Raw genomic sequence first — 16,494 nt, 5'->3', positions numbered from 1 at the left:
ATATGTGCCTGGAAATTAATCATTGCCATGGTAGATGGCACTGTTGCTTACCATGTGCTGTGTCTGTAGACCACAGATGACAATTGTGCAGATTGATGCTGCAAGTTCTCGTAAAGGGTGCTTCTTTGGTATAGAGAACTGATAACAGAAATCCCATAATTGTGATGGTCTGGTGCAAAAACCACCGACAAAATCCTTCCCTTAGAGGGAAATCCACTTTTTGCGGGTGATAGGGATAGGAGCAGTTGTTATACAGGATACACATAATTATGCTCTAGCATACACCACATTGGCTGGCCACTCGCCTGTAGCTTGTACTAGGGTTCTGATGTGCCTTCACTCGTGATGCACGCAATTTCTGAGAGCATGCATCCATACAGTTCACAGTCCTACTCATAGAGGTTCCCTGGGTCAGCCTCCCGGTGCACTCTGGTGAGCCATGAAAGAAAAAAGCATTATTTAAGTGATAACAAGTGAGTGCTTGGTCTGTTCTTTACTCTGTATTATTGTTGTCCAGTCAATGTGTTCAGTGCTATACACAACCTGTATCTTACATGTTGCTCTATAAAGTGTTACACATCATGTTTGTTCTTTTTATAACAGGTTTGTCTCAATATCCTGTACAATTTGGTGCACTCACAGTCCGCTGCCTCCCTGCACATTTGTCTGTGTGAAAGGACCCATGATCGCACGAATGCTCAAAAAGGGTGCCGAATGTTGTGTTATGTGGTTGATGTCTATGAGGGTACTTGTTTTAGTGTACCCATGATGCCTCTCGACCATTTACATCTGTTTTGCCATAGAAAACACCATCTCACCTTGTTCCTGATATGAATACTGGACCATTCTGCTGCTTACAGTATGCTGCATCAGTCACACAGCCTGCAACACACAAGGAACACATGGCACACGGTCAGAGGAACTTTCATTCATTGGTGTCATCTAGTGTGGCAACAATGTGTTTCTGGATGCATTTTCATAGGATGTTCTTTCCTCCATTTCCAGTCAGGAATACGTCCTGCAGTTTGTCGGTTTGCTTAATGTTCACCCTATATAAATCCCCATTCTGAACCCTATAAGTGGACACACAGTCTATATGTAAATTACTTTTACTTTTAGTATTTTGGTTGTAAATTTCTTGAGTCATACTAAATTCACTCTGACTGTTAATAGAAATAACATTAGAGGGTAAGTGTATGGACATGTAATATAGGAAATGATTAGGTTCCTGTTTTCGGGTATTGCTTGTGTTCTGATGAGCTAGTCTTAAACTAGTTGATCCCTTATTTTTTGATCATATTTATTGTTTATTTATCTTTCTCTGTCATATAAATTCATGTTTTGATTGAGTGTGCTAATGTCTTTCATTGTTGCGTGATCCCTCAAATGAGGCACCACATGTAGTAGAGCCAATTTCATTTGCACTTCCTGATTTTTCATCCATGTAGTTTTAGAAATACTCATTCAAATTCCTTCCAATTTAAATAACCTTCAGAAGTGTAGCTTATCGTGCATTGGCTTCTTCTTCCAATTATTGTACTATTAAATCAGTTCAATAACAGTCATGATAGGTTGCTACTCACCACATACAAGAGATGTTGAGTTGCGATCAGGCACAATGAAAAATAAGGCTAAGGTATATTCAGCTGTCTGACAAATTCCTTCATCAGACATAGAAAATTTGCGCACATTCACACAAACACAACTCGCATGCATTTGGCTGCTGTCCTTTCTGGGTACTAAGGTACGACTGTGACTGCATCTGAGATAATCAGAAAGTTTTGCTGGGGTGGGTAGCATGGGTACTGAAGAGATGTGGAGGGGTAGAGGTAGGTGGGTTGATGTGAGGGGTGTTCATGCTGCGTGTGAGAAAGTGCAGGGACATAGTGGTTACAGAATAGGGCTGCTAGATGTGGCACTGTGAGGCTGTGCTCGGGTAGGGTGGGGTTGGGGGTGTGGAGGGAAGGGGAGGGGGCTGGAGGGGAGGAGAGAAGTAGGGAAGAGAAAAGGACCATGCAGATTTGTTGATGAGATAGAGCAGGGAAATAGATAGGCATGTGGTGGACAGACTATCAGAGCTTGAGGCCATGGCAGTTATGGAAACAAAGGATGTGTTGCAGGGACGGTTGATGGGAAGAATGCAGACAGCACAGGCTGTGAAGCAGTTGTTAAAGTTGCATTGGGTGAAGTGTTTGACAGCTGGATGGCCCAGCTATCTACTGACATCACCATCATTCCCCAGATCCCTGTTTTGCAGAAAGAACTGCAATCCACCACCTAAAGACTGATCATAACCTTATAATCCTTCCTCCACTGTGGTTATGAACTGCAGGTGGAGGTACTCTGCCAGTTGTCAGATATGTCCACCCACAGGCCCTGCCACAGTGACATTCCAGGAATCCTGCAGGATCTCCAGTTCGTCCTCAAATTCCTACACCCATCTCAGAACCCCCCCCCCCCCCCCCCTCTCTCTCTCTCTCTCTCTCTCTCTCTCTCTCTCTCTCTCTCTCTCTCTCTCTCTCTCTCTCTCTCTCCCCCTACCTCTCTCTCCATCTCCCACTCCCCCTCTCTCTCCTTCCCCTCTCCCCTCTCTCTCCCTCCCCCTCTCTCTCTCTCCTCCTTCCCTTCTCCCTCTCCCCTCAACCCTACCATTCCATGCTATCCTGCCAGAGATGCCTTTTGTGGACTAATACCTTCAGCTTACTATCCCTAACCTACCTGCCTATACAAAAGATACCAACATTCTACTAACTCTCCACAATTCCTGTTCCTTTACCACCATGAAATCTGCTTGCCTGTGTCAGTTCCACTTCTGACTACAATGACATTCCCAGTGCACATGACCTTGCTGCTATGGAACACTATCTTTCTCAGTGCCCAATTGGCTCTTAACATACAACCTCCTTCCTGACCATCATGACCAATTATATCCTCAACCACAGTTACTTCTCTTTTGAAGGCATCATCTACAAACAACTCATCAGTGGGCACCCACATTGGTGTTAACCTATTCATGGCCCGTGTAGAGGAAACCTTCCTAACTGCCTAGAATCTCGAACTAGTCACCTGGTTGAGATTCATTGATGAAATCTTCGTGATATGGATCGAGGGTGAGGACACCCTACCCACATTCCTCCAGAACATCAACACCTTGCCAATTCGGTTTACCTGGTCCTACTCAACCCAACAAGCTACCTTCCTTGATGTTGACCTCTGCTTCAAACATGAATACATCACCACGTCATCCATATCAAACCCACCATCCACCAACAATACCTCCACTTTGACAGCTGCCACTCATTCCATACCAAGAAGTCCCTTCTATACAACCCAGCCACCCATGGCAGACACATCTGTAGTGACGAGCAGTCTCTCTTTAAATATACCAAAATCTCACTGTAATTACCCTCTGATCTTGAACAGAAACAGATATCCCATGCCTTATCTCTCTAGTCACCCTCTACCTCTCAAAGCCCTTCCATATGGCCACAGAGGAGCATTCCTCTCATGACTCGGTACCACACAGGACTGGAGCAACTTAATCACATTCTCCACTGAGGTTTTGACTACCTCTTGTCATACCCTGAAATGAGGAATGTCCTACCCACTGTCCTCGCCACCCCACCCACAGTGGTATTATGCTGCTCACCCAACCTACACAATATCCTCGCCCATCCTTACTCAACCCCTGCTCCTAACCCCTTGCCTAATGGCTCATATCCCTGTAATAGACCTGGGTGCAAGACTTGTCCCATACATTCTCCCATCACCATCTACTCCAGTCTAGTCACAAACATCACTTGTCCCATTGTTTTGACGAATACAGGGATTAGCAACCACAAGGCAGTTGCTGCTAGGCTGAATACCATAACACCTACAACCATAAAAAAGAAACGCAAAGTATAACTATTTAAAAAATCTAATAAAAATGCTCTTAACGCCTTTTTAACATTCAGTCTTCACTTCTTCCGATCTTATCATGTAAGTGTAGAAAAGTTGTGGAATGTTTTCAAAGAGATAGTATCAACAGCAATTGAAAGATATATACCACATAAATTAATAAGTGATGGTACTGATCCCCCATGGTACACAAAACGAGTCAGATCGTTGTTGCAGAAGCAACAAAAAAAGTATGCCAAATTTAAAAGAACACAAAATCCCCAAGATTGGCAAAGTTTTACAGAAGTTCGAAATATAGTGTGTAATTCAATGCAAGATGCTTTTAATAATTTCCACAATGAAATTCTGTCCTAAAATCTGGTAGAAAACCCAAAGAGATTCTTGTCATGCATAAAGCACACCAGTGGCAAGACACAATCAATACCTTCACTACGTGATAATAACAGTGAAGTCACTGACGACAGTGCCACTAAAGCAGAGTTATTAAACACAGTTTTCCGAAACTCCTTCACCAAAGAAGACGAAGTAAATATTCCTGAATTCCAATCAAGAACAACTGCCAAGATGAGAAACATAGAAGTAGATATCCTCGGTGTAACAAAGCAGCTTAAGTCACTTAATAAAGGCAAGGCCTCCAGTCCAGATTTTATACCAGTCAGGTTCCTCTCAGAGTATGCTGATAAAATAGCTCCATATTTAGCAATTATATGCAACCACTCGCTCACAGAAAGATAAAGACTGGAAAATTGCTCAAGTCACGCCAATACCCAAAAAGGGAAGTAGGAGTAATCTGCTGAATTACAGGCCTATATCACTAACGTCGATTTGCAGTAGGGTTTTAGAACATATACTGTATTCTAACATTATGAAGTACCTCGAAGGAAACGATTTATTGACATATAGACAGCACGGATTCAGAAAATGAAACTTCAATCGCCAGTTTTCTCCTCTGATTGTGAAAACATGCTGTTGGTACCCACCTACATAGGGAGAAATGATCATCATGATAAAATAAGAGAAATCAGGGCTCTCACAGAAAAATTTAAGTGCTCGTTTTTCCCGCGTGCCGTTCGAGAGTGGAACGGTAGAGAGACAGCATGAAGGTGGTTCATTGAACCCTCTGCCAGGCACTTTATTGTGAATAGCAGAGTAATCATGTAGATGTAGATACGCAGAGATATCTGTGAAACCTCATGTGGTCTACAAGCCAAGCAGCAGCTACTGTGGCATGCTAAGCAAGAAAGTGTCTGTCTATATGAATGGCCACTTACAAACTGTGGCCAAGAAACAGCTGGACTACCCAGTTGCTGAGCATGCTGCGCAACACAACATTCTTCATTTCAATGACTGCTTCACAGCCTGTGCCATCCGAATCCTTTCTACCAACACCAACTTTTCTGAACTGGACAGGTGGGAACATCCTACGTTCCCGTAAACCACCTCTTTACCTCTCCCACCCAGACTGCTTCTCCCAACATCTGCAGATACTCACAGTCTGGCCTTGGCAGCCAGAGACAGGGGTCATTTGTGTGAGATTCGCGCGCGTGTGTGTGTGTGTGTGTGTGTGTGTGTGTGTGTGTGTGTGTGTGTGTGTGTTCTCTAATTTAGAAGAATGCTTTTTGGCCAAAAGCTTATTTGTTTATAAGTCTTTTTGTTGTGCCTGTTTGCCACTCAACACCTCAACTATATGGTTTGCAGCAGTCTATGCTTTTCATAATATTGTGTGCAGATTTTCTATGCCTGATGAAGGAATTTATCCGATACTTGAATATATCTAGCATTCTTTTTCATTATGTCTATCTGTGACTCAGTTCTTTCTCTGTGTGGTGAGTAGCAATCTATCGTTTCATACCATAGTTATTTCATCCTGGCTTGTTCATTGTTTGTTGAATCAGTTTCAATTTGTTAAATGCTTACATTTGCTTTACCACAAGTTAGAGCTTTTTACTGTACCACTGGATAATATCATGAATTTGGGTTTGCACTCATTAAACTTTGAACTCACTCAGTCTTGTACTCACCAGTGTTCATTTACAGAGTTTTCATTGTGTAGCCATGACATTGACTTTGAATTTCCACACATATTAATTACAGAACTGTTTTATTGTTCAGTTTGAGTAGCAGTGACTTGATGTATGTTGGAAAGACAGTTTTCATGTAGGAACTTACCACAAAAAAGAGACAGTTTTCATAAAAAAATTTTGGGGTAGTGTTTTATGTCTGAGAAGACATTAGAAAAGAGTGTCATTATACTATTATTGTTGTAAAAATAAGAGACATATATGCATAAGTTGCAGTCTGACTTTACTGGATGTATTGCAGAACCACTGTTTGATCTGTTACTGGATCTGGCTACTTCGCATGGACCAGAAACAGCAGCTGTTGATGATGGGAGTCACTTGACAGCAGTGGCCTGTTCATGCCTTCTAGCCCTTGTTGTTGTTCGTGGTGACACAGGACGTCTTCTCAATGCAACTGCTGCTCTTCTAATGTCACCACGTGCATTAGCACTGCAGAATATTCATGTAAGTTTGTTCTGCTTTTGTCTTTCTCGATACAGAAGTTTAATTGTATATAATTAGAGATAGGAAAAAATGATTTTATTTTATGGCTGATTTCAGTGTAATTTTTTTACCCATTTGGTAGTAACTTTTTGCCAAGTTTGGTGTAATTGTTTTGCAATTTTGTTGTTTGTTGAATCAGGTTTGGTGTTAGTTTTTGCCAAATTTGGTGTTATTTTCTCTGAATTTTTATATTTGTTTTTGGTGACTTACATGTGAATTACTGTATGTTCTTTCTTTTTGCCTTATGTACAGTGTTTTGTTGAAAATTAAATATATCTATCAGTTACTTTATACTTATGGACATTAGTATCACATTACTGAAAAAAAGAAATTTATATTAAGCGTATTAAATCTAATCAATTAAAAGAAGAATAACTGTGAAACTGTTGATATAAAAGTTTTTAAAAATAAACTTCAAAGTTATCTTCTGAGTCATTATACTGCCAATCTGTCAACACTTCATTATATTTTGGGGGGAAAACAATCACCTGCAGTCTAAAGGTCTTTCACTTATCTTGACCACTCTAATCAACATTTTGACCAGAAACAAAACAAAAAATGTATCTAAAAAAGTTGTTTACTACCATTCATTAGGAAGATATGAACAGCAATACAAGCAGTTCAGTCATCTTCAGTTGACGGTTTGTATGAATACACCAATAAAGAGCTGGTAGAAATGCTACTCATTTGAAGTCGTCAAGGTAAATGAAATGCAAATCGAGTGTCCATTTTGCTTGGGTTTTCATTTGTTTACTGTGAAGTCCAGCAAGTGTACGAGTTACATTACCCTGGATACGTGCACAGTGTGCCAGTGGAGGAGAGTAAAAATCCGTTTTGTATTACATTTTTAGTATCATCATGTTTACATGAATGATACACTGAGATATGTTTTTGAAAAGGTCATGAGGAAAGAAAGTGGATTACCGAATAAAAAAATATAGTGTCTATTTAAAAAAAAAAAGATGTACTGCTCTTTATATCTTTGTGATGAAAAAAGTTACGAGAAAAGCACTCACACTGGTTAATGTGCCCTTGGTAGCTAAATAACATGTGTTTGATGCATTTTTTGTTTTGCTTCTGAACAAAAAATTATTTGGAGTGACTAAGACAAATGGGGCTGGGGACAATCTGTATATTTGAATGCAGAAGACAAATTACCTTAGCACAAAACAGACATTTGTCAATGTCCTCATTTCCTGCTGGTGTGGATAAGTGCTCTTCCACTAAATTATGAAGGGATTTATATCCCTTTGGAAATATCTACATGGCTGAGATGTGCCATTCCAGGTATACATAACAGATTCTCTACCATGTCAGTGTAAATAGTGTTCAGAGTTGTTAGCCTAGTTTGAAGGTGCAACCTGGTGCATTTTAATGTTTCCTTTACTTCAGCCTGCCTGAAGTATTCTCCCTTCATATTTCTCAAAAACTTGGTGGTTTCATCTCATTTCATTTCCCCACAATAGTGAAGTGGTTTAACAAGGAATACAAGGTAAGTTTTATCTGGTGAAGTCGCATTATCCATTTTTTAAAATAAATAATACCAAAAATGAAAATTTGTTGCTGAGATCTGTAATGTGATGCATCAGTTAAGTTGCTTATTTTCATAGCAGATGATTACTGCACTGTAGCTTCACAAGCTCATAAATCAACATGACACCTGCTCCATTTGCTTCTATCAGTCAATCATAACACAGGACATGTGACTTCTTGCAAATATGTTTCTGTTGGCAAACAAACCATTGAGAAGGTTCATTTCAATATTATTTTTACTATTTTGTGTATGAAGAAACAAAAAAAGAAGAACTTTCATTTCTTTGTAAATTTTTCGTAACTTATGCCTCGAACTACACCTACTTTGGTAATAGAAGACATATCAATACTTTAATATGTAAAAAAAGTGAAAATTCAGTTATCTTGCACCACTGTGTTATAACACAGGTTAATGTGTCATTGCAACTTCATTAACAATTAGAAAGACAAGACAGTGCATTGTTTCCATTTAAGTAAAGTGTAGTCTCACTACATAGTTGTAGTAGAACTTGGAATAATTTGTAAGAAGCCACAGCGTCACATTGTTTCAAGCTTCTGCTGGGCAGTAAGCATAGTATGGCATCATATGGGTTATAGCAACATGTCCATAAAAGCATAGCATGATGAGCTAGCTGTACTCACCTGCAGTAATAGCTGGAGTAGTCAGGATGATGTCACCCCACCAGGACAAGAGTCTTGCTGTGAGTTACGTGACCAGGTGCACAGTTTTAGTGTAACGGGTGTGCACTGGAGCCATACAAATAGTAGCAGATTTTGAGGCAGGGGCATTTGGACTACAGCAGCATCGCCATGACGCCACACCAGATGACAAAATGACTGGGCATTGCTAGCTGCAGCTGTGGGTTAGAAACTGGGTCAGATAGGCCACCTCCTGCACTGAGTCTCCTTAGGGGACGTAGTGTCACAATGCCACTGACCTGCCGTCTGTACCTACCTCTGTCCGACTCCTGCCAGGGGCAGTGGGTCATGTCTCTTACCCAGGTGTCTTCCTTCACCTTCGTGGTGGATGTCGATGGGCCAGAGCTGCTGAAGTGTGTAAGTATACCACTGCAGAACACCATCGCAGTACAACAGAGTGCCACTGATGTCAAGGCTATGGCCCACTGTCAGGGCATCAGCCACTGCTTTACCTGATGTCAGCATCACAGGCTGCTGATATTGTCCCTTTTCGGCAGGGCAGAAGCCACCACTTGTGACCCTTTGCTGGCCTGGATTGCTGGAGAGGGGTGTATCTGGCTGAAGTTGCTAATGATATGGTGTGTATCTGAAGCTAATATACACTCCTGGAAATGGAAAAAAGAACACATTGACACCGGTGTGTCAGACCCACCATACTTGCTCCGGACACTGCGAGAGGGCTGTACAACCAATGATCACACGCACGGCACAGCGGACACACCAGGAACCGCGGTGTTGGCCGTCGAATGGCGCTAGATGCGCAGCATTTGTGCATCGCCGCCGTCAGTGTCAGCCAGTTTGCCGTGACATATGGAGCTCCATCGCAGTCTTTAACACTGGTAGCATGCCGCGACAGCGTGGACGTGAACCGTATGTGCAGTTGACGGACTTTGAGCGAGGGCGTATAGTGGGCATGCGGGAGGCCGGGTGGACGTACCGCCGAATTGCTCAACACGTGGGGCGTGAGGTCTCCACAGTACATCGATGTTGTCGCCAGTGGTCGGCGGAAGGTGCACGTGCCTGTCGACCTGGGACCGGACCGCAGCGACGCATGGATGCACGCCAAGACCGTAGGATCCTACGCAGTGCCGTAGGAGACCGCACCGCCACTTCCCAGCAAATTAGGGACACTGTTGCTCCTGGGGTATCGGCGAGGACCATTCGCAACCGTCTCCATGAAGCTGGGCTACGGTCCCGCACACCGTTAGGCCGTCTTCCGCTCACGCCCCAACATCGTGCAGCCCGCCTCCAGTGGTGTCGCGACAGGCGTGAATGGAGGGACGAATGGAGACGTGTCGTCTTCAGCGATGAGATTCGCTTCTGCCTTGGTGCCAATGCTGGTCGTATGCGTGTTTGGCGCCGTGCAGGTGAGCGCCACAATCAGGACTGCATACGACCGAGGCACACAGGGCCAACACCTGGCATCATGGTGTGGGGAGCGATCTCCTACACTGGCCGTACACCACTGGTGATCGTCGAGGGGACACTGAATAGTGCACGGTACATCCAAACCGTCATCGAACCCATCGTTCTAGCATTCCTAGACCGGCAAGGGAACTTGCTGTTCCAACAGGACAATGCACGTCCGCATGTATCCCGTGCCACCCAACGTGCTCTAGAAGGTGTAAGTCAACTACCCTGGCCAGCAAGATCTCCGGATCTGTCCCCCATTGAGCATGTTTGGGACTGGATGAAGCGTCGTCTCACGCGGTCTGCACGTCCAGCACGAACGCTGGTCCAACTGAGGCGCCAGGTGGAAATGGCATGGCAAGCCGTTCCACAGGACTACATCCAGCATCTCTACGATCGTCTCCATGAGAGAATAGCAGCCTGCATTGCTGCGAAAGGTGGATATACACTGTACTAGTGCCGACATTGTGCATGCTCTGTTGCCTGTGTCTATGTGCCTGTGGTTCTGTCAGTGTGATCATGTGATGTATCTGACCCCAGGAATGTGTCAATAAAGTTTCCCCTTCCTGGGACAATGAATTCACGGTGTTCTTATTTCAATTTCCAGGAGTGTAGTATTGTTTCTTGGTCACCCATGTATCTACTGGGCCACACCAGCCCACAATCACCACTCAGCCTACTGAGTACCATCAGTAACCATCAGTGGTGTCAGAGATGATGATGTTGCCATAGTGACAGTGGAGGGTGCACCACCCACTGCAATGCATCGTTTTGCACCATAGCCTATGCCCATAGTTGTGGGGTGAATGTGACGGTAGTTTTTTGTGTGGTGGTGATCATGTGGTGAAGAGTTAAGGTTCGTGATAATTGTAGAGCTACTTTCATTAGACTGGAGTAACCAGTGGATATCTCTCAGTTTAAAGGTGATTCTAGGAATGAATGGCTAGAGTCTGTGCGATGCGCGCAATGCAATGTGCTGAATCTGTGGCAGCTGTTTATTTCGCATGTCAGTGTTTTGGTCATATTGGAAAGCAATGTAGAGAACACAGGTGGCACATGAGTAGACAGGGGAAGTGAGCAGGGTAGTGTTACTAGCTGACAAGTGTGCTGTACCTATTATTTTTGAGTTGCTATTTCTGAGTTGTAAATATGCGTAAGGTCAATACAATGGCACAATGTGTCACTAGAGAGGAGGTTATGCAGTCATTAATCAAAGAGGTAGTGCAGTTGAAGCCAGAGAATACATTTGTGTATAGTAAATTGACAGAGAAGGATGAAGAATTAAGACTATTGAACTCACAGAGTCTAGTGCTAGGTCCAGTTGTTGTGAACCTTGTTTCTTCCTTTTCTGGTAGGTTGTCTGAGAATGCGTTATCATTTGTAGAAGGCCTCATATCATCAATTGACATTGGGGTTGGTTGGACAAACAGTTGTTACAGATAATGAGATTGCACTTATAAGGGGAAGCAAAGTTATTTGTACATTGTAGAGAGGCACTGAACAAAGCAGGAACTTTTCAGCAACTCAAGCAGGAATTGGTACAGAGGTACAGGAAGCAAAATAACACATGGCTTTTATGTGAATAGCTTAGTGGTATTTCTAAGAGGCCTAAAGAAACCATCAGGATTTTGTGGATGGAATTAGAAAGCTTAATGTGCATACATATGAGTTAACACATAGTAAGGAGGTAAATAAGGTGTTACTATAGGAAGCCAAGCAAACGGCACTTGAATGCTTTTCTGAGGGTTTTGGCACAAGAGGAGCTTTTCACTGGTCCACCTATGGATCTCCATGCAACAGTTAGGTTGGGATTGGAATTTGAGGAGTTGATGGTGCAACGGGTGAGAAATCATAATAAAATGAATCATGGTTAATGGTTCTGCTCGGACCTCTGGGGGGCGACAGCATAAAATAGGCCATTTGACATCACTGATTCATCATGTCTCATACAGTTAGCAACATAATTAGCATTCATTGTATCCTACTGAGCTTTCACAACAAAACAGACAACAGAAATAAAATCACTTGAAACAACTGACACAGGAACTCTAGCCTCCACATAATTACCTTCAACTACATGAACGACAGGACCTCTTGCCTATTCACAAATAACCTCAACAAAACGACATCTTACATCACATCATATCAATAAAACTTTGCTGCCCTCTGGAGGGGTAACAGCCGAAATTCATCATATTCTCTCTTATCAACTTACAGGGATACAGCAGATCAATTCTCTTTCATCATTCATTATAACTCTTATTACAGTACATAACTTAATACATCTTAGCTTTGTGAATTGAATTAACCAGTCAAGCAACTACCACATATGGAGAATAGAAGGCATGGACGGAGAAAGAATAAAAGATTATGAAAGAGAATGTGGAGAGACACAGAAACAAGAGAAAGATAAGGCAGAAAAACTTCATCTTTTGTTCTGCAATCCAGCATGTCATGCAGCGTCCTATCAGTTTTGGCAACACGAGTGCTAATCATATAATTATGACTGTGTATGTGTTTGGGGCCTTAAGTTGCCTAGTGCCAATAGTAAACTGATAGATAATACCAGAATCATCAGACTCTATGGTTTGTTGCTTTTCTTACAAGGCCTAGGCACCGATTTTGCACCTGTGCCTGGTTGTGCAATAAAAACAAATTCCCATAAACATAAAAAGATTCAGTGCGCCAATGATTTCAGAAACCTTGCAGATGCAGTTTGAAGGCATAGGGGGCTACAGAGCCCTTAAAATTTTCACGTCTGTGGAGTGAGGAGTAGGAACCCACTTACATCAGAGGGAGCAGGAATGATGCTTATAGGGGGAAAGAGGAAAGAAAGTAGAATGGATCATGACATAAAACAGAAGAAAATGTCATAAATGGCTTGGAGACTCTGTGGTTGCCAACACATTGTACAAGCTACACATCCCTGGAGATTAATCAAAAACTCTCAAAAGTATACCTTGTGATACTTTACATCACAACAACTAAGCATGAAATATTTTGACAATGGCAGAATTTAAAACAAGGATAAGAAATTTACCGTGGTATAGTTTTTTAAATTACACAGGCATTAACTATCTAACCAACATACATCTTAAGTGCTTATCTAGGACCGATTACACATTCAGCGTACCTCATAGTAATTAGATGCACAAAAATCTAAAGTTTAAATTGTCGTAGGTAAAGACACCTCTGGGAGAAAACTTGTAAAGATTTGACTGGGGACTTTGAAATAAATTTTTTTAAACTAATTTCCGAAAATATTCCTTGACTGGCTGCCACCATGTACAAGGGTTTTAAGGTACACACCTATCCAGTGAGGGTAGAAATAGTGGGGAAGTTCGTACAGATTAAAGGGGACGGTGTGTTACTAATTGGAGAAGATGGGAATCAGCATGTGGCAATGATTGAGGGAGAATTGCAGCAATATCAGAGTCAGCAAATTACTATATTCCTAGTCACAAAATTCAGATGAGAGGAAATTTGTGGGCCATGCAATTGTTCAGTTGCGAGGCAGACGGTCATCCTGACAAAAAGGAGGTGATGGAACCAAAACTGTATTTCCAGCAAGCAGGTTTACATTGGGTGTAATCAGCATGCACCTGTGAGTTGCTATGAGCAATGGAAGTTCAGGAGAGTCAGCTGCTTAGCATGAAGAGGCAGTCAATTGTTGATAAATGGAACTATGTATGATATTATGGGGCCAACTTTTCATTAACCAGCTCCAGTGATGGGAGTTACTCTTTTAAATATAACACAAACGCAGCGGTGTTGGTCATACGAGCCCTTAGATATGTTTCCTAAGCAAAACTTTATCTTTTTGAACAATACCTGAGAACCAAGCCCATTTCATTCTCCAAGTCAGACGATAACCACACAGAGCTGTTAACGCAGCACATGGAACAGTATCAAGATGGTAGACAGTGATTAGCTGTGACCTTGAGCATTATAATTTCTAGTGCCATGGTGACTCTGATTTTGCTTTGCATAGCTTTTATTTATCTGAGATGATGAGCCAAACAAAAATATGATCTGTGGTTCTGGTGGACTGGATCCCAAAAGCAAGAGATGGAGATTGAATTTGTGGAGTGAAGAAGATAGGAGGTACCCATAAAATATTAATGTAGTAAATGTATATTGCTTAGTATAAAGGTGAAAGTGGTCACAGTGGAGAACTGGTCCTAAGGAAAACCAGAGGAGCTGGATCTTTGCCACTGCACTGTGCAATAGTAATAGCCAGAGCGTGCAGGGCAGTGTCACCAAACCAGGGCAAGAGTCTTGTTATGAGCTATGTGGCTGGGTGGATAGTTGTCGTGTAACAGTTGTGCGTAAGAGCCATATAAATAGTAGTGGATATTGAGACAAAGGCATTTGGACTACAGTAGCACCACCTTGGGTTCGAGGCTGGGACAGGCCAGCTGCCTCGTGTGCTGCGTCACCTCGTGGGACATGACACCACAGTGCTGTTATCCACCTGTTCATGCCTACAGGCATCTGACTCCTGCCAGGGGGCAGTGGGGTGTGTCCCATACATGGCAGTCTTCCTTTGCCTTCACTGCGTACATTGCCAGGTGTAAGGCATCTAAGTGCAGGGCATTTGCCACTGCAGAATCGTGGCCCATTGTCAGGGCATCAGTCGTCACTCTGTCTGATGTCAGAACTGTGGAGGAGAGCCATTGCAGGCCTAAGTCACTGGAGTGGGGAATATCTGCCTCACAATGCTAATAACGCGCCATGTATCTGAAGCTAATAAAGTGTTGTTTTTTGGTAATATTACAGTATATTCATTTTTTTAACAATCAGTCATTTTGTTATAACTTTCATGACTGGCATATTTCTCTGTGAAGAACTTGAAATTTCCATTTACAAATCATAAGTCATGCTGTCTCTGATGGTGCTTGCTGTTGACAGTATCCATACCTTCATTTGTTTTATGATATTACTCGTAGAACATGATTCAGTCACCTGGCAAAAGCTTCTCACTGCACTCTGCACAAAAATGTATTTATGTACAGCCAGAATAGGAAAATTTTAATTGACTTTTCATCTTGGCCCTTAATCTTTGGGATTGATGACCTTTGCAGTCTGGCCCCTTCAACTCCCCACAAACCAACCAACCTTAATCTTTTTTAAACTAACTTTATGTTGTTTCCACTTTTGTCTACTGTTTGTCTATATTAATAATATTTCAAGACGTCGATTCAGAACCCATTTCTATTTATGTTGGAATGCAATGGAGGAAACAAAAAAAGTATGTTGAAAGCTCACTTCTTTGAGACTACTTTTACATAGAAAAAACTGATTTGGGTTTCAACTCCTGGACATTATTCTCTAAACATTGAGCTGAAATACATGCCTTGTGCATTCTTTCACTTAACAAAATTTATTCATGTCAGTACATATAATGTTTACTGAAATATTTAAGTCACCGGTATCAAAGGTGAGAAGAATCCTAATTTTTAGTTATCACAAAATGTATTATGTGAAATAGCAAGGAATCTATGAATAGTATCTCAAGAAATCTGTGCTGTGTCACTTGCACACATCCTTTCAGGCATACTTTCCGCCTGATGTAGTCAAAGCAGGGCTTGCAGAAAAATTAATAATGTTAATAGTAGTAACAATAACAATAAAGACAATTTCAATTCCTTATCCACTCGCAATAATACTTTAGGTACCTGCACTTCATTGTCTTTTTACATTTACTACCATCTAACAGTTTCTCTTTTCTACTTGCACTTTCTTTAAAATCAATTATTAATCCTCTGCACTTCTCCCCATCTCAATATTTCTCTTAAAATATTTTTTTTGCCAATTTTGATCATTTCTTCTCTTTTGTTTCTGCAACATTCTTCCCTAGTGGGACTCTCCTCTCCTCTCTGCGAGCTGTTCATTTAAATAATCATCACATTATTAAATTTTCTTTAAATGTCGTGTTTTGTTTTCTTTACTTAACAAGTTCATAATAATAATATTATTATTCTCATTATATTATTATTATTATTATTATTATCAGGTATTTTCAAAATAGCCTTATACTTTACTGTTCTGCAATATCCAGTTATCTACAGTAGATTGTTTTATTTTGTGTAATTCCCTTTGGCACAAAAATGAAACAAAATTGTTCCTAATTTTTCTGTGTAACATGCCTGTTTGACTTGTACTTACTATTAAATTTTATTTACACTCAATGAGTAAAATAACCCCTTTTTATTTCTCCTCATCTGAAATGTAACTCTGTTTTACAATTCCTTACCATTGACATCCTTCATTTACTTTCTTTGTCTACTGTTTGTACAACAGCTGCTCAGTACCCACTCAGTTCCTTCATATTGTGCCTTCAGTTTTTGTTCAGCGAAATGTGACTCAGGCTCTTGCTTAGTCATGT

At 41.6% G+C, this 16,494-nt stretch overlaps 1 protein-coding gene across 1 annotated transcript in view; it reads left to right on the top strand.

The window, feature by feature from the left end:
* Positions 1-16,494, top strand: part of LOC126188563 (E3 ubiquitin-protein ligase MYCBP2-like) — a 215,363-nt gene that overhangs the window by 32,368 nt on the left and 166,501 nt on the right. The window contains exon 4 of the mRNA XM_049930164.1: positions 6,223-6,425. Within this exon, the coding sequence (XP_049786121.1) occupies positions 6,223-6,425 (203 nt within the window). The remainder of the gene's footprint in view (positions 1-6,222; positions 6,426-16,494) is intronic.

The sequence above is a fragment of the Schistocerca cancellata genome, chromosome 5 (assembly GCF_023864275.1).
Source record: "Schistocerca cancellata isolate TAMUIC-IGC-003103 chromosome 5, iqSchCanc2.1, whole genome shotgun sequence".
NCBI classification, from domain to species: Eukaryota; Metazoa; Arthropoda; class Insecta; order Orthoptera; family Acrididae; genus Schistocerca; species Schistocerca cancellata.
The sequence above is the reverse complement of the archived record's forward strand: the minus strand, read 5'-3'. Positions and strand labels throughout refer to the sequence as shown.